The sequence below is a fragment of the Mytilinidion resinicola genome (genome assembly GCF_010093595.1).
Source record: "Mytilinidion resinicola strain CBS 304.34 unplaced genomic scaffold BDZ99scaffold_15, whole genome shotgun sequence".
Taxonomy (NCBI): domain Eukaryota; kingdom Fungi; phylum Ascomycota; class Dothideomycetes; order Mytilinidiales; family Mytilinidiaceae; genus Mytilinidion; species Mytilinidion resinicola.
In genome coordinates, this window is record NW_022985451.1 from 1,019,715 (window position 1) to 1,042,538 (window position 22,824).

The 22,824-nt window shown below is 50.5% G+C and overlaps 8 protein-coding genes across 8 annotated transcripts; 5 read left to right on the forward strand and 3 right to left on the reverse strand.

Moving 5' to 3' along the window:
* Window positions 1-1,120: 1,120 nt before the first annotated feature.
* On the forward strand, window positions 1,121-1,809 carry BDZ99DRAFT_352971 (HET-domain-containing protein; the record flags this gene model as incomplete). The annotated part of the gene is made up of 2 exons (XM_033714547.1): window positions 1,121-1,662; window positions 1,734-1,809. Coding segments are annotated over 2 exons (618 nt in total), but the record flags the coding sequence as incomplete, so codon positions are not given.
* Window positions 1,810-2,626: 817 nt separating this feature from the next.
* BDZ99DRAFT_465748 (Aldo/keto reductase) lies at window positions 2,627-3,892 on the reverse strand (the record flags this gene model as incomplete). Its single annotated transcript, XM_033720625.1, has 3 exons — window positions 2,627-3,355; window positions 3,439-3,702; window positions 3,791-3,892. Coding segments are annotated over 3 exons (958 nt in total), but the record flags the coding sequence as incomplete, so codon positions are not given.
* A 553-nt stretch (window positions 3,893-4,445) lies between these two features.
* Window positions 4,446-6,419, forward strand: BDZ99DRAFT_448691 (uncharacterized protein; the record flags this gene model as incomplete). Its single annotated transcript, XM_033718075.1, has 2 exons — window positions 4,446-4,507; window positions 4,560-6,419. The coding sequence occupies 2 exons, from the start codon at window positions 4,446-4,448 to the stop codon at window positions 6,202-6,204; spliced, it is 1,707 nt and encodes a 568-aa protein (XP_033573966.1). The 3' UTR covers window positions 6,205-6,419.
* Window positions 6,420-6,847: 428 nt separating this feature from the next.
* On the reverse strand, window positions 6,848-7,628 carry BDZ99DRAFT_393444 (uncharacterized protein; the record flags this gene model as incomplete). Its single annotated transcript, XM_033715846.1, has 3 exons — window positions 6,848-7,458; window positions 7,514-7,532; window positions 7,587-7,628. 3 exons carry the CDS (start codon window positions 7,626-7,628, stop codon window positions 6,848-6,850), a joined length of 672 nt encoding a protein of 223 aa, XP_033573967.1.
* A 963-nt stretch (window positions 7,629-8,591) lies between these two features.
* On the forward strand, window positions 8,592-16,819 carry BDZ99DRAFT_490079 (putative polyketide synthase; the record flags this gene model as incomplete). Its single annotated transcript, XM_033723031.1, has 10 exons — window positions 8,592-8,840; window positions 8,894-9,038; window positions 9,090-9,358; window positions 9,414-9,841; window positions 9,890-10,046; window positions 10,101-11,921; window positions 11,968-12,454; window positions 12,509-13,732; window positions 13,786-15,608; window positions 15,656-16,819. 10 exons carry the CDS (start codon window positions 8,592-8,594, stop codon window positions 16,817-16,819), a joined length of 7,767 nt encoding a protein of 2,588 aa, XP_033573968.1.
* A 913-nt stretch (window positions 16,820-17,732) lies between these two features.
* BDZ99DRAFT_501011 (MIP transporter) lies at window positions 17,733-19,240 on the forward strand. The gene has a single exon (XM_033723776.1). It carries the CDS (start codon window positions 17,770-17,772, stop codon window positions 18,766-18,768), a length of 999 nt encoding a protein of 332 aa, XP_033573969.1. The 5' UTR covers window positions 17,733-17,769; the 3' UTR covers window positions 18,769-19,240.
* A 535-nt stretch (window positions 19,241-19,775) lies between these two features.
* On the forward strand, window positions 19,776-20,959 carry BDZ99DRAFT_393548 (Ribokinase-like protein; the record flags this gene model as incomplete). Its single annotated transcript, XM_033715849.1, has 3 exons — window positions 19,776-19,935; window positions 19,992-20,186; window positions 20,235-20,959. The coding sequence occupies 3 exons, from the start codon at window positions 19,776-19,778 to the stop codon at window positions 20,957-20,959; spliced, it is 1,080 nt and encodes a 359-aa protein (XP_033573970.1).
* A 184-nt stretch (window positions 20,960-21,143) lies between these two features.
* On the reverse strand, window positions 21,144-22,011 carry BDZ99DRAFT_510591 (orotidine 5'-phosphate decarboxylase; the record flags this gene model as incomplete). Its single annotated transcript, XM_033724480.1, has 3 exons — window positions 21,144-21,547; window positions 21,587-21,808; window positions 21,855-22,011. 3 exons carry the CDS (start codon window positions 22,009-22,011, stop codon window positions 21,144-21,146), a joined length of 783 nt encoding a protein of 260 aa, XP_033573971.1.
* Between the last annotated feature and the right edge of the window lie 813 nt (window positions 22,012-22,824).

Consider the following 22,824-nt stretch of genomic DNA (forward strand, 5'->3'; position numbering starts at 1 on the left):
ATTTGAAGCGCCCAGACAACTGGGCAGATGTTAACAATGACAACAACAACGACAACAACGACAACGACAACGACGACGACAACAACAACTGGGTAGATGTTGATAACAATAAGGGCACTAAGGACGCTGAGCAATCACCAGAGGCTGCATCAAGGAAGAAGAAACACAAGGAGCGCGCAGAGGCAGAGCGCCTAGTGGCCCTGACATCTTCAAGACTAGCAGGGCATCAAAAACAGAGCAAAACCCTGCCAAAATCTCGAAAACGAATGCTCGTACGGTCAGGTTCATATCTGCAGAAAATGACCCGTTGGCTGCACAAACGGAGCTGCCATATAGCCTACCTGGCGCGCCGCGCCGTACGCGCTCAGCTAGTAGGGCAGCAGCGAACCAGACTCATTAAACTGGTGGAGCTACACCAAATATACGAGTCTCGGAGGGGGCAGGAGAGGTTATCAAGTAGCTACATAGTTGTGTGCCGAGCTGGTGGCGTTTGGTGGCGTATTGAGGCTTAAGCCACATTTTTTAGCGCGGCAGAAACTTTTGAAGAGAACCTCTGTACTGCAGTAGCATTTCAACTTCCTTGTCAATTTCCTTGCCAACTTCCTTGTCAACTTCCAACGCTATCATACACGTTCTTATTCAAGTTCTCCGCTTTCGCTGAATAGAAGCAACAGCTCCTGCGGGTGATCGGCCTTCTCTCCGAACCAGCATGCAGCCATCACGGCTCTGTGATATTTGTCGCCATCTTCAACTCAGCCAAGCTTTCGATGAATTACGCGACGGGGGTCTCAAGGACCTGTATACCATCCCTCAGTCAGAATTCTTCAAGTCAGCCTCGTCTTGTGATATCTGCCGCATTGCAAAAGAGGCTCTCTTGGAGAAGGCAAGTCGTCAACACGACCATCTAGGAGATGAGAAACAAGCTTCCATCCTCGTTTCTATCCGAAAGGACGGCGGCAACCGCAGACTTCTATTTTTTACTAACCCTGGATGGACAATGATAACTTGGATGGTATGGACAAGCAAGGGTGGGTATATGCTCAGCGACGTTTCTCCTTCAAGTCGTTGTTGATTAAACTTATAATGCGTATCAGATGCGCTTGTTGATTCAGACCCTTTGTCTGCCAAATCTCTCAATCGTATGCGGGGCTGGATCCATGAATGCGACCGAGGCCATTCTCACTGCAAGAAGCCAGACTCAACATTCATGCCAACAAGACTTCTGGATGTTGGCATTCCGTCGTGCAAGCAAGTCCGGCTTGTACTCTCCACAGATCCAGGGTCAGCACGAGACAATTATGTCGCACTCAGCCACTGTTGGGGACCATCAAAGCCACTGATCACCACTTCAGCAAATATATCCCAGTTTCAAGCCGAGATCCCTTCGACTACCCTTCCACAGACTTTTGACGATGCTATTAAGATCACACGACTACTTGGTATACGTTACTTATGGATAGATTCTCTTTGTATCATTCAGGATGTCCCCGACGACTGGCTACGCGAATCGGCGACCATGTTTTCGGTGTACAGCAACGCTGATATCACCATCTCTGCATCGAGGGCGTCATCCTCTGTCGACGGCTTTCTGTCCCTAGACACGGAATTTGCGTCTCTAAAGATGAGACTAACCCATCCAGCCAGAAAAAGGAGCTCTTCCTTGTGCTTCGAGACTATTACGATAACAGCACTTCTCGGGCTGCAGACTCACATCCGGAAACTCTATCGAAAAGAGCATGGGTCATCCAAGAGCGTTACCTCTCTCGACGCATATTGCTTTTTGGATCAGCTCAAACATTCTGGGAGTGTAACGGCATGACGGTATCAGAAGACACACAGCTTAGGATTGTCTCCAACCCTGCCGAGCCCCAATGCTCGCTCCCATAGTACGATATTGTCGAAAGCTTTACCGATTGTGCCATTACATATGAATCTGACACGCTTCCCGCCATCTCTGGCGTCGCCAAGGCCGTAGCCCAAAGCAACGGCCTCACCTACTGTGCCGGTATCTGGGTAAACGACAGTCAATTGTGTAGCAGCTTGCTATGGTATCCGAAACGTAATGGCCCATACGTTTTTAGAAAGATTAGAAGGGACACATACATCGCTCCTTCGTTCTCTTGGGCGGCATCCCAGGGCCCCATCTAGTATCGCGCTGCTTCCAAGGGTATCATGGGTGGACGTCTCTGCCAATACGTCGCACACGACCAGACGCTTCGAGTGGGGAGTTCAAATCCATATGGGGCGGTTGAGAGCGCCTGGATCATGCTGACTGCACCACTTGTTGAAGTACTCCGCCTTATTAAAAACGATGTTTCGGGCGTCAGCCTCACCGTGAAGCTGCAAAATGGGACAAGATACGCCATTCCTGCAACGTTCGATCATGAAGAAGCAAAGCTCCCCCCAGGCACGTCCATCTTACTGCTCTATTCGGACGAAAGTCGGATGCAGGCCCTGATAATTACCCGCGTTTCTGAACTTAAGACCTGCCAGGCCTTTCGCCGAATTGGTATCTGTTGGGTACCATTCGAGCACCTGTATAAATTGAATTGGTGGGGGAACGTTAGCAGTATGAATCATAGCGAGAAAGAAGAAGAACTGCAGCGGTTTTTACAGCAAGCGAAAGGCCAAATGGAGACTGTTGTTCTAAGGTGAAGCTCGTGTCTAGTTCGGTACAGGCTCTCGCACTTTCAACACTAAGAAAGAGCTTATTGAGACGACACTCATTCTATAACCCCCAACACTTGTTCCCGCAAAACCAAATTACGACTCCTCAGCGGTGTCGACGTACGCATGATTCGCAAACGCCGGTGGCAGCGCGGTCCCCGCAATCTCCGCCGACTCTAAAAAGCGTCTGATCTCCTTCTCATCCTCATCCTCGAGCTTCACATCGAGTGCCGCCCAATTATCCTCCAAATACTTCAACTGCTTCGTCCCCGGAATCGGAATCACATCGTCACCTTGTTTGAGCAACCATGCGATGGCTAGTTGAGCCACCGTACACCCCTTCTTCTCAGCCACCGCCTGGAACTGGCTGATAACCTGGATATTTTTCTCCCGGTTACCCTCTTGGAACCGCGGCATGACAGCCGGTCGCTTGTCCTTTTCGTCGCCCAATGGCTTACCAGCCGCGAAAGTGGACGTGATCATTCCACGACCCAACGGCATAGCGGCCACAACCGCGATACCGAGTTCGCGACAGGTAGATAAGATGTTGGTGCCTGCTTCGTTCTCGATCTCCCGTACAAACGGTGAGTAATCCATCTGTACCGCGGCCACGGGTCCGATTACCACGGCGCGGCGCAGTGTTGCGGACGAGACAGCCGACAGCCCGATGTGTTTGATCTTGCCCTCCCTAAGGATCTCGGTATTAGCACAAGGACAGGTTACACTCATCGACAAATTAATCGTGAGAGAGGAGCGGGATAAGAAACTCACGCCTTCAATTCCACTAACGCACGCATCGTCTCCTCAATCGGCGTCTTGGGGTTCGCATGATGCATGTAATAGAGATCGATAGAGTCAATCTCTAGCACCCTCAAACTCTCGGCACACGCCTTCTTGCAGTACTCGCCCGAGCTGTCGAGCGCGAGGCTCTTGCTGCCTTTGACGAAACCGAATTTGGTCGCGAGGAAGATCTCGTCGCGTTTGCCGGTCCGCTTGAACCATTTTGCGAGGAGCTCTTCATTGTCGCCGTATAGACTATATACATCGAATAGTCAGCAAATGTTTGTACTTCTGATTATCGACGAGATGAGGAGAGAGAACCGGGGAGGGGAGCGGTTCGTACTCAGAGCTATCCCAGTTTCGAGCACCTAGCTCGTAGGCGCGGTCGAGGATGGCGAAGCGTTCTTCGTCGCTGGGAAAGGACCCGTAGGTATCATAAGACATGCCCATGAGGCCGAAGCCTAGTTGTGGCACACTTGGACCGTTCTTACCCAATGGGACGAGCTTAGTAGTCATTTTGAAGTGCGAGGGGTTGTAGGATCTGATGGTCGGGTTTGGTAGGACTAAGAGGTCGCGATCTGGACGCTTCCGAAGAAGATGGGAGTGAGGGCTTTATAGCTTGAGCTGTTGACCATGACCAGCTGATAGGCGAATAAATGGATACTATAAGGCTCCAACTATCCGTCTGATTCCACCCGTTGCAGCTTGAGTGTTTCTTTAACTCCGTTGGAGTTGGAAAGGTGTTCTAGAGGTGCTAGGTCAGACGGCCAATCGCCGTACAGAAATTCCGAGCAATCAAATAGAGTTAGTATATTGAGTAGGATAAGGCATATAACCGGAAGACGGATCGCAAGCAGCGCTCCTTCTAGTGATCCTTTATGCTAGATGGGATACCATGATCGTTGCCCCTGACTAAGACGTGGCCAATCAAATTACAGCGATACCGAGCCGATCGAATCGTGGATACTTAAAGGCTTACTTTCCCCTCTCACTCCACCATGGACTCTCGCACTCCTCGCCCGAGTAAAGCAAAGGCCAAGTCCGGCTGCCGCACCTGCAAGTGAGGCTTTTTGTCATTTGTAGGCAAGCAATCGAAACTGATTAGCCGCCAGGATCCGAAAAGTCAAGTGTGACGAAGGCCGCCCCGCCTGTCAGCGATGCGTCTCCACTGGCCGTGTCTGTGACGGGTATGGGATTTGGGGCGGCGGGGGCAACTATTATGGGAATAGACAACCTCAGAATGCCCCTAGTTCGAAGGACTGTTCTAGTTCTATCATCACCCGACCGCCTGCGCCCTTCTCAGTCCTCGTAACCGGCACGGAGGATACGTCTTACTTCGAATGGTTCACGCACCGGACCGCCCCCAAACTCCCTGGGAGCTTTATCTCCGGCTTCTGGACAACCCTGCTCTTCCAAGCGAGCCTGAATGAGCCAGCGATCTTGCATGCTGTTCTGGCTCTGAGTGCTGTGCACAAGGGCGGCATCACCAATAGTGCGGATGACCAAGAGCAAATTACTTTACAGCACTATGTCAAAGCTATCAAGCATCTCCGACCGCATTTCGAGCTCAAGGATAGAGCCTCTTCTCGGGTCGCGCTGATCACGTGTGTTGTGTTCGTGTATGTCGAGTTTCTGAGGGGGCATCTCAAGACTGCGCAACTTCATCTGCTGAGCGGGCTCAAGGTACTACAGCAGATGGGAGTACTTTCAACTGGGGACGATGGGGTGCTTGGGTTTCAGGCCTCAAGGGAGTCTACCGACGATTGGATTATCTCCGCGTTCTCTCGACTGCACCTCCAGGTCGAGCTGTTCAAGTACACGTATCAGCACCCTCGTCTCGTATCCCAGGGGCCTGGTCGAGATTACCTCATTCTACAGACTTCAGGGCCCGAGCACCCAGCCAGAGGCTTTTCTTCTATCAACGACGCTTGGCATCAGCTGGAACGGCTGCTGAATCAGATCTTCCATCTAAACCACCAGGCCCGTCAGCACGCCGCTCCTACGATCGAAGCCCTCCAGCTACCACCCACGCTTCTCGAATCCCAAGTATACATCCAAATGGAGCTTACGCAGTGGCACCACAAGCACGAGTCTTTCAGTAACAAGGCCCGCTCCGCGGACGAAGAGAAAGTCTACAGAATCCTGCAATTCTACCACACTATGGCAACAATCATGGCAGCCACCTGCCTACGACCACATGATGAATTAGTCTTTGATGTTCAGACACCCTTGTTTCGACTACTGCTGCAGCAAGCTACGCGACTAGGGCCTGGCTTTCCTTGGCCGAAGCCACTGTTGAGCCTGCCGGGGCATTCTGTGAATATGACCAGCACCATCATCGATGTTGGCTGGATCCCGCCGCTGTACTACACTGCGATTAAGTGTCGCGTGCACCCGCTCCGTCTCAGGGCGATTCGGTTACTCGAACAAACCTCGCACCGCGAAGGGCTTTGGGACTGTATCACAGCTGCCTGCGTAACTCGGAAAATTATGGAGGTGGAGGAAAGGGGATTTTACGATGGTATGGTTATAGGAGATGAAGCTGAAATTTTAAGTGGGCTAGATGGACGGGATTTTGAGTTGCCGATCCTGCCAGAGGAGCACAGGTTGAGGGAGCTGGAGGTGTCATTAGAGGGGTCGCCGATGGACAAGATTTTGGTATTTTGTAGGGGGAGGAAGGGAGAAGGGGATGAGAGGGTGCTGGTAAGTGAGTATGATGTGTCTCTTGGACGGTGGAGAGATGAAGATGGTTGGTAGGGATGTGGATATCCAAGGGGGCGTCTTGATTCAACCTTTGGTCACGTGAATAAGAACTGGTCAAGACAAGACGGACCACTAACGTAACGTTTCTTGCTAATGTTAGTAATCACTTTCAAAGCAAAAGATACAGAAGACAGTGTTGTTGCCCTGGCTGGAAGCAAGGGTCACGTGCCATATTATCCATGCACTTCTCAACAACCTCTAACAACTTCTCCTCTTTTTTGCTTGCACTGACCGATAGAGAAGTTTTGCAACATGAAGCCCCCGCTTCAACATTGCTAAGTGTCAATCGTTTATGATGCAAGCCACAGCTCTCCGAACCGTCCAAGCCGCGGCCTCCGTATCTTTGGTCCAGCCTCGCAAATGCAATTTTTTCTAGGCAATGTTCCTCTCATATTTTCTTCCGATCTATATATCAAGACCTTCTATCTCTGGCCTCCATATTCTACCTCTTCTTTTTTTTTATTTATAAATAAACGCAAGCCTTTAGTAAATACTCCTGTAGCATAATTTCCCTTTCACGCTCCTGTTATGGAAGAAGGATCAAGTTAAAACTAGACTGAATGTTATGATTATCGCGATTTCTCCACAGTAGTAAACATGTACTATTCCTTTGAGGAGGATCGATTGAGAAAGTAATCTATGCTTGCTTATACTGCGCCATGGATATGGCGCGCTTGATAACCCGCACACTTTCTCTCAGCGCCTCATCCGTATTAGAGCTGGGAACTTCGTGGCCCCCTCCATGCACATAAACGTTCTTCTGGCGGCTTGCACATAGAGCCGCAAGTTGGGGAGGGTAGGGGGAACCATCCTTTTCTCCCCAGATGTGTGTAGTCGGCAGTTGGATTACTTCCCCATCCGCTTCATGCGTCATCTCGCGCACTACGCCTTCGTCGAGCCTTGCCGCATCGCAGGGAACCGCCGCCCCCAAAAAGACGGCGCACTTGAACACAGGACTGAGCAGATCACCGGGCCGGTCTCGCTGCTGGCTGCGCACCATCAAGGTCGTCGCGACAGATGCGCCTTGAGAAAACGCAAGGACTCCATCAAAGGGGCCTTCCACTGCAACGAACGCCTCCAAGTCGTTCACCGCTTTCAAGCAGCTGGCGGCGTCGTTTTCCTCGAAGTACTGGAAGTAGCCGTCGGTGGCGGGGAAGAATCCTTTGAGTGAGTCGTTCATAGCCGCGGGCACCACCCCTTCTACGAATTCAAACGTATGGTGGTCCCCGAGCGCGTATCGGAGCGCGGCTGGACACCATATGTCAACTCTAGGGTTGGTTCATTTCATGAGGCGGGGTTTTACCTGTCTGGATCTCGAACACCTAGGCGGTCCGGTTATTTGCTGGACTCAACACAACCACGACGCAGCGACTGACCTTGTTGTTGGTGCCCATTCCATGAAGGCATAGGAACCGCATGGTGGATGTTGGAGGCTTTTTCCTCGTCGTCATCAGTGATCTTCTGCAAAGTTACAATAGTGAAGCCCGCCTGAATAGTAGCTACGGAGATTACGCCGGGCGCTCACGCTGCATTGACCTAGTAGAGTTTGCGCTAACCAGGAACATCCATTGAGGGCAGCCTTTTCCCCCTATAATAGTGCTAGGCACCTTGGTGTTTTGGTTTTTCCGGCACGTGACCAGGCTTTGACAGCGGCTCCAGATTTGACTGGCCGGATCTGGTCACGCGCCGGAAAAACAACTGAAAAGACTGTCTTACTTGCGCGAAGGCCAGCCACGACAGCGGCATAACCGCTAATTTAACACGGTTGCAGAGATTCCTTGGCCCCGGGACGATCCCAACCTCGCAAGGTTAGCCAATCATACGTTCCATTACATTAAGTGTGGGGAAGACTCGACCACTGTCCACTTTCGTCCAAGATATGCACAACATGATCCACAGTTGTCCACGGCTATCGACGCAAGCGCTGAAGGCTGCATTGTGGGGGGTGGAGGCCGTAATCTCAGGTGCCACGGCATACGAAGGAGTTCGTTTCTTTTGAGTCACCAGCAAAAACCCCACTGCGTCGACAGCTGACAGCACCCCAAACTATGCCAAACGATAGTATCGAAAGAGTGGAGGCTTTCGAGCGTGTCAAACTATACCGATATAGTGAAGCTGGGATTTATTTTGAGTTGTGGTGGGGCTGGGCATAGGTGTGAAGGTTGTTCATATTGGCTGGGTGGTTACACACTAAAAACAAACTCCTTCGTACCCGTGCCGCGTCTAAGCTGCTAGAAGTTTAGCAACGTAATATCGGGCTTGGACATGGTCGAAGCTCATAATGTAGCCTGCCGGCCAGCTGGCCATGCGGGCATCGAAGATACACCCGTCCGCTGGTACTCCAAGCATACGTTTCATGGATCAGATTTTTGTTTCTTACCATGTCTCCACATTTTCTAGATGAGAGAGATGCATCGGTGCAGGCATCAGACAGCATTCCCACCACTAGCCATGACGAAATACAAGACGCAATCGCAATCACCGGCTTCAGCATCGACTTTCCGCAAGCCAGCACGGCAGATGAATTCTGGGAGCTTCTGGCAAAGGGTCGTTCTGCTGCCCGCCACTTCCCTTCAGAGAGATTGAATCACGGTGCCTGGCACAATGCCGCTGAAGGTTCACAAGGATCTGTAGGGAAATTGAGTCTGTCAAGCCGGTCTCTGTTCTAATGGTTGTTTTCAAGATACGTCCACAACGATCGTATTTTCTGGACCGCGACATTGGAGCGTTCGATGCACCGTTTTTTTCCATCACAGAAGCTGAGGCGGAAGCAATGGATCCGCAACAGCGTGGGCTCTTAGAAACAACGTACAGAGCGCTGGAAGATGGCAGGTCTCCTGTTCATCAAAACTTCGTATCCAGTTGCTGACCTCTTCTAGCTGGCATGCCAATTTCAACCATCAGTGGCACCGATGCTTCAGTCTTCACCGGCTGTTTCACTGCGGACTACTTGCTGCTTGCCGCAAAAGATCCAGAAAGATTGCCGAAGTACTTTGCAACGGGTTCCGCCGGTGCTATGTTGTCCAATCGTATTAGCACCTTCTTCAACCTGACTGGTCCAAGTATGACCATAGACACCGCATGCTCAAGCAGTCTCGTAGCTTTGGACATGGCCTGCGAATCTCTTCGTCGCGGTAGTTCTTCACTGGTACGTACAGGAAATAATTACAAGCATCTATCATAGGCTTATGCAACTGCTATAGGGGATTGTTACTGGATGCAACTTGATCTACTCGCTTGATTTCACCATTGGCTTATCAAACATGGGATTCCTGTCCCCCGAGGGTATATGCCACAGCTTCGATGCGCGAGCCAATGGGTACGCACGAGGCGAGGGGTTTGGTGCTCTTATAATCAAGCCGCTGTCAGCTGCATTGCGAGATGGCGATACTATCCGAGCCGTCATACGTGCAACTGGATCAAACCAAAACGGCTACACAACCTTGGCGCATCCTAGTAAAGATGCTCAAATTCGGTTAATCCAAGACACTTACCGGCGTGCCCGACTCGACATGTCTGTAACACAGTTTATCGAGGCACATGGCACGGGCACGTCAGCCGGGGATCCGATTGAAGCAGCGGCGATAGGTGAGGCGTTCAGATCTTCTCCAAGGAAATCGCCGCTTTTGGTGTAAGTCCCTACCGCGATTGGGTAAGTCAAGCTGACATAGGGATACAGTGGCGCCTCAAAAGCTAATGTAGGCCATCTCGAGGGTACTAGTGGCATAGCTGGTGTAGTGAAAACTATCCTAGTCCTCGAAAGAGGCATTATCCCTCCAATCGCAGATCTTGATCAGCTCAACCCAGCGATCGATGACGAGTTCTGGAACCTAACCGTGAGCATTGATCTATTGATAAGCCTGATTCAAAACCTGACCTACCCATGATAGTTCCCTATGGCATGCGTTCCGTGGCCGACCAAGGGCCTCCGTAGGGCGTCAGTGAACTCGTTCGGTTTCGGTGGCTCTAATGCCCACGCCGTTCTTGACGATGCGCACCACTTTCTAGCCCAACATGGCCTGCAAGGAAATCATTGTACCTCTACATCTCCACCCGGTAACGCGGATATAGATCGCTCCAGCCAATTACCCTCAATGGTTTCCACAAATCGTACGATGTCAGTAGAGCGTCCTCAGTTGTTTGTCTGGTCAACAGCGGATGAGAAGGCCATATCGAGGCTTTTGGAACTATATCATTCGCATTTAGAAAACATGACGACGAGCCACGCACAGAAGGAGATTTACAACCTGTCGCTTGCAACAACCCTAAGCGACAGAAGAAGTATTTTGCCATGGAAAAGCTTTATCGTTGCCAACAATATGGATGAGCTAATCAAAGCGACCGAGACTGTGCCGGTATCGGTTAAGTCCAAGCCGAATGCGCAACTTGGTTTTGTATTCACTGGCCAAGGTGCCCAATGGGTTAACATGGGTGCAGAACTTCTACTTTATCCAACCTTTCGACAGCGTTTGTTGCAAGCGGAACAATATCTGCAAGCACTTGGTTGCTCGTGGCAAATTATCGATCTCATCGGCAACCACGAAGCCTCTAGCACTGGCGATATTCATGATGCTCAATTTGCTCAGCCATTGTGCACAATCCTGCAGATGGCGCTTGTAGATCTGTTGCAGACTTTCAACATTACACCCTCGGTTGTACTCGGCCACTCCAGTGGAGAAATAGCGGCAGCGTACGCAGCAGGTGCAATCTCGTGCGAATCTGGCTGGAAACTGGCGTACTATCGTGGAACACTGTCCTCCGAGCTCTCGAAGAAAAGCTCTGTGTCAGGTGCCATGATGTCCGTCGCGCTCAATCATGATGTAGCAACATCATACATGAAGACCATTGCCCCTTCCACTGGGTCTAGATTTCTGTGCGTGGCTTGCATCAACAGTCCTAGCAACGTTACAATCTCTGGCGACACTTCGTCAATCCAACGATTGAAGCTATATCTGGACCAAGAGGGTGTCTTCAATCGTGTATTGACTGTACCGGTGGCATATCACTCGCCGCAGATGGAAGGTATATCCTTGGCCTACGAAAGAGCTATTAGTCCGCTTGGCAACGAAAAAAAGGACGGTCGAGGATGCCCCATGATCTCTACTGTGACGGGAAAAAGGATCTCCCCAGCGGAGCTCCTTCGCCCATCTTACTGGGTCGGCAATATGGTGTCCCCGGTCCGATTTGCGGATGCTATCGAGACATGCTGCATTCCTTCAGGCCGTAGAGCAACCAGGAAGATTGATCTCAGCCACCGTAATACAGTTTGTGCAACAGAGTTGCTGGAGATTGGACCACACTCTGCATTGCAAAGCTCCATTCGGGAAATCCTAATTGACGCACCAGGCGGAAAGCCGGTTGGTTACGCATCTCTGCTCATCCGTCACAAGCATGCAATAGTCACCTTAATGAATGCCCTCGGCAGATTATACTGCTTGGGGTACCTACTGGAAGTTACGCAGCTAAACGCGATTGGAGATAAACCTCAGCGGCAGGCAGTAACGCTACCCGGTTTGCCACAGTATCCTTTCGACCACTCGAAAACCTACTGGACCGAGTCACGGATCAGTAGGAATCTGAGGTTCCGGACGCACGGTTCGAACTCTTTGATCGGTGCACCGGTAATGGATGGGAACCCTCTGGAACCCCGTTGGCGTAATTTCCTTAGCGCGTCACCAACCTCGATGTGCGCTTGGGTCCGTGATCATAAGGTGTGTGTGCGCAATTCGCTAATGAAGCTTCCACTGACGTTTTCAGATCAACGGTACCGTATTGCTACCAGCTGCTGGCATGATGGTAATGGCAATCGAGGTTGTTTCTCAGATTCTAGAAAGCGGTCCGCTACCAATCGTCGCCTATGAGATCAGGAACGCAAAGTTCCTCTCAGCCTTGGCGGTTCCTCTAGAGGAAGAGGGAATCGAAACGCACATCTGTCTTAGACATGCAGCCGACTCATTACACCCGGGGTTCGAGTTCTCCATATGCACGCGTGGAGATTCATCTACGCTAGAGATCTGTCGGGGACATGTTCACGCAATCTTTGACGACCGAAACTCAACCTCTATTGAAGACGCCCATGAAACCGCTGAGGCAGCACGCATGATCTCAACGAAAGTCGAGGACTTCTTACGGCAGTCTCCAAAAGAAGACAGTGGACAAAAATTGTACAGTCGTTTGTATAATCTAGGCTATCACTTCGGTGAGAGCTTTCGACGCATTCAGAATATACACTACGACGATGGTGGTGAGGCGGTCGGACAAGTCTCAGCATTTCGAGACCGATCCGCGTAACCTGCAGTCATTCATCCAGCAACTCTAGACGGAATACTGCAAATGATGCTTCCAGCTGCGACCTTAGGTGGCAACCGCGACATCAGTACCACCGTTCCGACGCGGATAGTCCGACTTCGAATCTTCAAAAACGACCGTTTGCATAACGCCAGTCACATCTCTCCACTTCAAGCTCACGTCTCTTTGCATCGAATCAATTCTCGTACGATATCTTCAAGAATCAACGCCTACGATCCGGACAGTGGTACCCTGGTGGTAACCGCAGATGGAGTTGAAGCTACTGCAGTGACTGATTCTGATTTTGATCACGCAGACCAAGAAAAGGCTCGGAGGCTATGCTTTGATCTGAAATTCCGACCAGATATTTCTCTCTTAAACAAGACAGAGCTCGAAAAACTTCTTTCGGAAGCTCGCCCTACGTGCCCTGATCCTACCGAATACTGGCGAGATATTATGACCTTTATCTCTGGGATCATGCGAAAAGCATCGCAAGAAGTCTCACCTTCAGACGTGGCGTCACAAGCACCACATCTGAGGAAACACTTCGCATGGATAACCGAGCACCCCGCGAGTAAGATGGAAAGTGACGTCGCGCTTGATGAGCTACATGTTCGCATTCGGAGCCACGGACGATTAGGAGAGATCTACAGCAATTTTGGGCAGTACTTGAACCAGATTCTCAAGGGCGAGCGTGATGCCCTTGAGATTTTGAGCGGCGACAACGTCCTACGAGACTATTATGATGTTGCTAGAGATTCATGGAAATTCATGTCACCTATGAAGACCTACATCGAATTATTATCGCACAAGAACCCAGCATTGAAGATCCTTGAGGTTGGCGCAGGTACTGGCTCTACAACCAAGCATATTTTGGAGGCACTTGCTGCGTCAACGTCACACGGCATCTCGGCAAGGTTCTCACAATTCGATTTCACGGACATATCCCGCTCTTTCCTCGCAAAAGCGGAAGACGAGTTCAGAGAGTATCCAAAGATGAGATATGGCATTCTCAATGTTGAGGAAGACCCGTCTGCGCAGGGTTACGAACCGGAATCTTACGATCTCGTCGTCGCAGCAAATGTTCTTCATGCGACTAAGTCGCTAGACGTCACACTTAGCTCGTTGAGGAAAGTGTTGAAAAAGAACGGGAAGCTTGTACTCATTGAGATTACGGAACCGGAGTTCATCGCTGCGCCGATCATCTTTGGGTGTCTATCAGGGTGGTGGCAGAGTAAGCGAAAATTGACCGCCGTCTATCTGACGACATGGCTAAAACATAACTAGGCACAGATAGTTATCGGACCCAAAGTCCTTGCATATCAGCGCAACAATGGGATCAGGTTCTGAAACGCAACAACTTCTCTGGCGTCGATATCCTCTCCCGCGATCATGATAACTCTTACCACAACGTCAGTCTAATGATCTCAACGGCTATTAGCTCGGCAACCCCCATCAATATTGCAACAGCTAGCGAACTTACTCCAGTTACTGAGCTCGAGTCAGCGACGAGGCTAGAGCTACAATCAACAATAGCCGTTGACAATCGATTCACGCGTATAATTGGAGGTCTCGATACTTCATATGACAGCGGTCTGGCCCAGACTGTGAAAGAGCAAATTGGGAACTCTCAAGTTGTCATTGGATCTTTCCGAGACGCCGCCAGTACCTCTGACTTGAGCGACTGCCTCGTCATTGTTGCTTATGAACCGCCTTGGCAGCAACTAGACCAACTGTCAGATGATCAGTTCTGTCACTTCCAAACGGTGCTTACAAGAGCGAAAGCACTTCTATGGATTTCTGAGGCTACCGCTTCAGATATAAACTGCCCACAGCATGCAATGATAACTGGCTTTGCGAGAACTCTGCGTACGGAGAGAACTGGCCTTATCTTCACACATCTGATATTGAGCGGCGAAGGCGAAGACTCTCGGAGACGACATATCTCTCAAGCTCTCGAGAATACGCTAGTTGGCATCAAAACTGGGGCTTATGAGCCTGAGCTATCAGTATCCAATGGTTTGCTTACGATTCCACGTATCTACGAAGACGACGACCTCGACCAGACTGTTTACAGTATGACTGTACCTCAACCCCAGGAAACGCATTGGGGGCATCGAGACCTTACCCTGCAAATCAAATCACCCGGGTTGCTGGATTCACTATACTTTGCTGAGTTGAGTCAAGATGCCTCAGTTCTCGCACCTGACGAATTAGAAGTCGAGGTCAGAGCCACTGGCGTCAATTTCAAAGACGTGCTTGTCGCAATGGGACAGGTCAACGACAGCACTTTCGGCACTGAGTGTTCTGGGGTCGTGCTCCGAGCCGGTAATCAGTGCAATGCCAGGCCCGGAGATCGCGTTGTAGTCTGCCACTTAGATGCGTTCCGACGAACAATTAGGTGCAGGGACTTTGCCGTCGCTCTCGTGCCAGAGAAACTGTCCTTTGCCGAAGCAGCATCAATTCCAACGAACTTTATTACAGCTTATCGGGCGTTGTTCGACACAGCACGGCTACAGTCCGGGGAAACCGTTCTGATCCACGCGGGGGCAGGCGGAACGGGGCAAGCGGCGATTCAGGTCGCTGAGTACCTTGGTGCTATCGTCTTTACTACTGTTAGCTCCGAGAGTAAGAAGCAATTGCTGATGCAGTTGTACCAGATTCCGGAAGAACATATCCTATATAGCAGGGACTTATCCTTCGCCAAGGCCATCCAACGTCTTACCAAGGGCAAAGGAGTTGACGTCGTTTTGAACTCCCTGTCTGGGTCCAGTCTCTTGGCTTCCTGGGAGTGCATTGCGCCTTATGGCCGTTTCATTGAGATCGGCAAACGCGATATTCTAGATCGTCGTAACCTCCCCCTGGCTCAGTTCGAGAGAAATGTGACATTCAGCGCTATTGATATTGCTGCAATGGCAACAGAGCGTCCGGATCTAGTATCTCGGAGTCTTGCCAACGTATTGCGGTTATTCGAATGCGGTGCGCTTAGGGTTGTGCGTCCCTTCAAGACATTTCCAATTGCTCGGGTAGAAGAGGCATTTAGATATCTTCAGACGGGAAAAAACTCTGGAAAGGTCGTTGTTGAGATGACGCCTTCTATGCAAGTCTCGGTAAGCTCTCGCACATTACACATAGAAATCATGTTTACCTCTAGTAGGCTTTGGTACCAGCTCGAACTATGTGGACGTTGAATGCAAAGAGCACATACGTGATTGCTGGCGGTTTAGGCGGCCAAGGACGGAGCATAGCCAAGTGGTTAGTATCGAGGGGTGCACGCCATCTGCTTCTCCTTTCGCGCCGTGGTTCAAGCAGTACTGTCGCCATCAAGTTTGTCGAGGAGATGAAGGGCATGGGCGTTACCGTCTCCGCGCCGACCTGCGATATCACCAACCGAAACGCGCTGAGCAAAGTGCTGGGCCACTGCGCGCGGTCGATGCCACCTATCAAGGGCTGTTTCCAGTCTTCGGCGGTTTTCCGAGATACTTATTTCGACAAAATGACCTGCAACGAATGGAATGAGGCTCTCCTGCCCAAGGTCACTGGGTCCTGGAATCTCCACTCCCTCCTACCCCATGATATGGACTTTTTCATTTTTCTCTCCTCTCTCACCGGCATAATTGGCTCTCAAGTTCAGACCAACTACGCAGCGGGAAACACTTTCGAAGACGCGCTGGCTCAATACCGTGTCTCCATCGGCCAGAAGGCAACATCGATAGATCTGAGTGCGATGCAGTCCGAAGGTGTCCTTGCCGATCATCGCGAAGTCTTCGAGCAGATTGTCAACGTCAAGCAACTACTTCCAATGTCCCAGGAAGAGCTCTTCGCCATCCTGTCTCAGTACTGTCAACCGACAATGACTCGGGCTCAAGTCATCACTGGCCTGGAGCTACCAGCGTCCGTCGCGGCGAAAGGCGCACAAGAACCGGCTTGGATGAGCCAGCCGATGTTCAGCATCCTGCATCAACTGTCGCCCACGACTACCTCGGCAAACACGTCAGATTCGAGTGCCACGGCGCAGGATACTAACACACTGCTACAGAGTGCTGAGTCGCCAGAGCAGTTGACAAATGTGCTTTTGGCCGCTCTCAGGCAAAAACTGTCAAAGTTCCTTTCCATAACAACTGAGAACTTCGATGTGGACAAACCTTTGCACTCGTACGGCGTGGACTCGCTGATCGCAATGGAGCTGAGGAATTGGTTTTTGAAGGTGCTAAAAGTTGAGGTTTCGGTGTTTGAGGTGCTGGGTGGGAGTTCGACACGAAGTCTGGCAGCGACGGTTGCGCAGAAAATTGAGCCGGGCAGAGACGACGTTGGTCCGTAGAGGGCATATGTGATGCGTAGCAAAATAGATTGTGCCGTATAGTAAAAAGGGGTGTAATGTTTAGCAACATCCTATCTAAAAGCCCGTCTAATTGACTGCCCCGTTTCGCACGACAACAACGAGCCCAAACACGCCCCGAGTGGCAACTGACGGGCATTCTTCACTAGGTGAATACGGAGTTGAGGATTCTGCACTGATGGCTGGGGTAGTGTTGCCGGCGTTTCCCTGTCAGGTTTTGGTAGTCGGAGATTTTGGAGATTGAGGTTCAGCATCCTTTTCACGCTCGCGCATGGAAGGTCTGTTTGGATTGGGAACGAGAAGCGGCGCGGATGGCCTCGGTGTATAATAACGCGCGTCTCACCCTTGCTGGTCTCTTGGATACTCAGAGGGATCTTGATTCAAGGCTCTAATCACGTGATCGAGAACCGGTGAAGAGAAGAGAGGAATGCTCATATAACTTTGTCCTGCTAGTAGTTATAAGTAACCACCTTCATGGTGAAATATCTATGGATGGAGGTAAAAGGTCACGTGCCGTATCATCCATTCACATTACGACTACCTCTCAACTCGCGTTCTCAAACTTACCAACGAAGAGATTTCGCATCGCAAACCACCCGGCCTTAACTTTTGCATAGCCCCAATCGTTTAGGACGCAAGCCGCAGCTCTCCGAACAATCCAGCCACATCTTGAACCCTATCGGCGGCCTCCGTATCTTTGGTTCAGCCTCGAAGTCAAAATCGCAAATCTAAACCAATCTTCGTTGGTCATTCAAAAAAGCAAATTTTTGCTACGCAATGTTTTTTTCATATCTTCCTCCAGTCTATATATCAATATGTTTCATCTCTAACCTCCACATTTTAACTCTCCGTACTTTTTATCAACACGAGAAATCATTCTGAGTCCAAAATTCCCATCAGTCTAATGCCGTGAGCCTATCTACAGTATCTCCATGGCGCCCCCAACTGCAATGGACAAATTTCTCGACCTCAAGACTTCAGAAGACCCTGCCCCAATTCGTCGCTGGCGCACCACCTCCGCCCCCATCGTCCCCTCAAACATCAACTCGCAACCCTTCGTCGGCCGCCTCGGCGGCAACCAGCTCCAGGCCGTCTCTCAATCTGACCCCGAATACGAAGCCCTCCAACACACGAACCCTGATGCCGTCCAATCGCCCAAATGGGCTGGCATACTCTCCCTCCGCCCCTTCGCCGACGTCCACCTCTGGCGCAACGCTTGCCTTGAAGGCGTCGGTCTTTGCTGCTGGGTTTTCATAGCCGGACTCGTCTCCCACGGCACCGCAAATCTATCCTCAGCGACGCCACTTGGGCCTATCTTACCTGTGGCCATTGCGGCAGTGGTGCAGTTCCTCATCATCACGCTATTCATCTTCAGTCTCGGCCCCGTGACAGGCGCGCATCTGACACCGCTGATCACATTCGCGACCTTCCTTGCCAAGCTGACGAGTTTGCCGCGGATGGTACTGTACATCACTTTCCAATGCATCGGAGGCGTCGTCGGCGCCTACATCCTCCGCGCTTCCCTCGGTGGTTCTCCATCCACCCTCGTCTTCTCCCCGGGCTGCTACGTCGACGCTGCACAAGTCTCTGCCAAGCAAGCGTTCGCGCTGGAAACCATGGGCTCGCTGTTCGTGCTCTTCCTCGCCTTTGGACTTGGTCTTGATCCCCGGAACCAGGGATCTTTTGGGCCTGCGCTGGGGCCGTTTCTGGTAGGGTTTAGCTCAGCGATTGCGCTGTTCGCAGGAGGGATCGCGGTGCCAGGGTATTTGGGGTTGAGTTGTAATCCGGCGAGGTGCCTAGGGTTGATGAGCGCAGCGCATCGGTTTACGTACCATTGGGTGCATTGGACGGGGGATTTGACGGCGTGCGTGGTACATGCGTTTATCTATTATGCTGTGCCGCCGTTTTGTAATCAGCGGATTCAAGATTGAAGTACGAAGTAGTACCGGAGTGGTCCCACGTCAGCCACGTTACAGTTCAAACTCGAAAATGCGCTGCCGCAAAATGCCGACTATAATTTCTTTCAGTCCAACTCTCCCAAGACGGTGATTTTCCCTTATTATCTTAGCGTAGATGCTGCCTAGACGATTCGCTTCACTCCTCAGCACGTCGCCAATACTAAGATGCTCGATCTTAGGATCTTGTTTGAGAAGAGCACACTGCGTTCCCTTTCCAGCACCAGGCCCACCAATCAAGCCAACGATGCGTGGCTCGGAGAGAACTTCAGGTCGCATTCTATCAAATGCGACCACACGTTGTCCAGTGAAGGGGGAAAACGAGAGAGGAAAGGCAGCTTGGGAGCGACGACAAGATATCCTCGCGTTGAGTGTGGACTGAGAAATGCAATTCGGCTCAGATCATCGCGCAAGCTGACTTAGATAAATAGTTGTAACAGTATTAGACCAATTGCGGCTGCTGTATTCTAAGAGTGTAAAAGACCACGAATTTTATCTGTGAGCGTTAATACATATAAAACACTGGAAAGAAATTACAAGACCACCTGGGTAGGAAACCATAACAAACCCTTTTCAAATCCTTGCACATAAAATATCCAGCTTAAGTAAAAATACGGAAGATGATATAAAAAGCAGACTACCACACATCGCAGCTGTCACGAGCTGCAATACAGGGCGTAAGGGCTTGTACATTACCCAGGCATTGCCATAAGAATCCCACACGTGACTAGCACATTAAATCTCGGTCTTGTGTAATTCCGTGCTTGCGAATCATGGATTTGATCTTGAAGTTAAGTTTGAGAATCTGCAAAAGTACACAAGCCACATTGTGATTGTGGCCAAGTCCAAATAAGTTTTGCACGCCACGTCATAGCCTGTTATTATTGCCCCGCAGTTGCAGCTTTTAGAGGGAGCGTTTGCGGCGACGAGAACCCTCAATCGACTTCAATATATATCATTTGGTTAACTTTCAAGTGTCTATCATGGCCCAATACCTTTTCAGTGCGCGGACTATCGACTCGCCAGACCATGATGAGGAATGCGTGCCTGTATTCACCTCACTGGGAATGATAGTGCTGGACGAAATCCGATTTCCTGGCAAGGCACCGATGTTCAATGTCATCGGCGGCTCCGGGGCTTATGGTAAAAGCTCCCAAATTTTCTTCACGTCCAAGGCTAAGACATGGCTCCTGCTACAGCTACATTGGGAGCTCGCTTGTTCAGTAGTGGCGCCTATTCCAAGGGAATTGGCTGCCTGGTTCTGGCCGGCAAAGACTTTCCTCAAACCGCCGAAGATACTCTTCGTAATTGGGCACTGTCACTTACCTTCAAAAGAAACCGTACAAGCTTATCGACGAGAGGTCTTTTGGAGTATGAAGATACGACTTTCGGGCGTGAGTGAGCTCTTCTTCACAAACCCGCACCTAGCTGAATTATCCCAGCGAAGAAGTTTAGATATACAACAGAACCATTGAAAGCTACGCCGAAGCATCTGCAAGATGAACCCCGGTTGCTGCACTCCAAATCGTTTCACTTACTGGCCTCGACCGCAGAAGTTGAACAGCAGGTACCAGAGCTCATGTCTTTGCGCAGAGAACGAGGGATAACAGAACGACCGTACATCATATGGGAGCCAATCCCCGGTACATGTAAGCCTGAGAATCGCCAGGCGTTTTTGGATGCCTGCAAGTTGGTGGACGTGTTCTCACCCAACGACCTCGAAATAACTGCCTTATTCACGCCCGAGCCTCCGAAGAGCTTTAGACCAGCAGAATTGCAGTCATACGCACAAACTTTCTTGGAGGCCTCCATTGGACACTCCGGACAAGGATGTATCGTCATCAGGGCAGGTGAGTATGGTTGTCTTACTATGTCCCGCTCGGAATCTGCGGTCTGGCTGCCCCCATTTTACGAGCTGAATGCCCCTCAAGTGATTGATCCCACCGGTGCAGGAAATGCCTTTCTTGGTGGCTTTGCATTTGGGCTCCAACGGACAAAGACCCTGGCTGAAGCAGCGGCGTACGGCAACGTAGCAGCGACATTTGCACTGGAGCAGATTGGCTTGCCACGACGGGAATCCAACGGCAACGAGGAGACTTGGAATGACTATACAACCATCACACGATTAGATGAATACAAGTCCCGGTTGGAAGAGAGGAAGTTGTAGTCAAGAGCGGGTGAAGCTGACTTGCCAACCTGTTCTCAAAGAGGCACGATTACTAGAAAGTTGAAACAGGTCAGGCGCTGATATCTCAGTCCGGACAGAACGTTCTAGAGCTCTAGATTCATATCGTATTATTCTATTTACGGGCAAGCCTAGTTTAGCGGGATCGACGGAGTCTTAAAGACTACTAAAGACGGTCCAAGTAAGCATCCCAACCCTCCTTCTGGTGCTGCTTCGCTGTCTCCACGCGATCCACTGCTGCGTAGATTCCTCTTCCCGAGATAATGAAGTCTGCATCACCTTGAACGGCCTGCGCCGGAGTCTTGTATTGTTGGCCGAGTTTATCACCACTGCTCGACCAATTAATACCAGTAGTGAAGATGATGAAGTCCTCGTTGGGGATAGCTGGGAGGCTGGCGTTGATATCGGCCAACGACTTCATAGCAACGAATCCAATGACACAATCGCTATGCTTCCTTGCAAACTCCACAGACTTCTCTGTATAGGTTCCAGTTGCGAGGCTTCCTTTGGACGTCATGTCCGCGAGGATGATGAATGCTCTTTCGTTCGAGTAGGGTAAATCCTCCGCGGCTACCACCTAGGACAAGGCTTCGACAATGCTTTCGCCACCCAGAATACTGACGTTAACAATGTCCGCAAACTCGGAGATACGAAGCGCACCACCATGATATTGCTTTTGGACAGTGTTGCCGATGTCCACAAACTTCTGATCCTCGAATATCATGAAGTTGTGTTTTTTTGAGAAGAACTTGAGTCCCTCAACCGTCTTTGGCTCGAAGTCGGAAAGCAAGTCAACATGCGTCTTTAATACGTCGATGTAGGGCCCCAGAACTAGAGACTTGTTAGTCACATCCTGGGAATCGGTATGAACACCAACCATATGCGCAATCAAGAAGCTCGGCAGTGGTCGTGAGATCTGCGGAAACTATCAGGTTTGACTTCTCAGCGTCAGCGGTTTCGAAGAAGCGCTTGGTGACAGGGTGCTGATGTTTTGCAGCACGATTGCTGTACGAAAGGCTGGAAGATGAAGCCATTCTTGGTGGTGAGCTACTTAAGAAGGTTGTCCAAGATAGGAGGTAGGCTAAAGCGATGAGTGCTGAGAGAGCCAAGATATAGAATATCGGAGACTGCTGGATTGCCGGGACTGACGCATGTAAAGATGTTATACCAAGTATACAAAGGGAGCCGTCCAGGAGCAAAAGAGTCTACCTGCACAGATACCTTTTATGTAATTAACCCATTTGGTCAGCTAGCTTGTTACTAGGTTCCCCACTTTTCCGGCCCGTCCCCGTTCTGGGCCCCGATTCCAGATCTTTGGGCGACCAATAAATCGTGGAGAAAAATAACATGCTGCTTAGAACAATTAGATTGGGGTATGTTTTTCAATACCCACGGAGCTTTTGTCATTTCACCTACCTAAAACAAGGCAACTAATGAGGCATTTGGCTCTAAAGACACATGAACGTGACTGACACAACGCAATGGCCGAAACACGCTAACGCCGTTGGGAGTTTCTGTCAGTGAAGCCTGGAGCAGTTATGGCAAAGACGATCCACTTGTTCCCAGCTTTATTGATGGATTGTCGAGTGCCCGGCCTTGTGTTGAGATGATTGAAGTCTTCAAAGAAGGTATGGGGTATTCGCGGTCTTAATTGACTAGATAACTGAAGATAGCAGACTCTCCGCGTGTCATTCGAATGGTCTTCGATACTGTAGATGCATTATCGAGTATCCTATGCGAGAAGGTTCCCGCTGAAAACTCATACGCTCGTGAATGCACGCTGACGAGACAACTTAGGCACCTAACAGTCAGATCATCAGGATCTTGAAGGAAATAGTAGAATTTCA

Coding starts and splice junctions, on each gene's coding strand:
- BDZ99DRAFT_501011 (XM_033723776.1), top strand. CDS start 17,770: ATGGCGCCCCCAACTGCAATGGACAAATTTCTCGACCTCAAGACTTCA.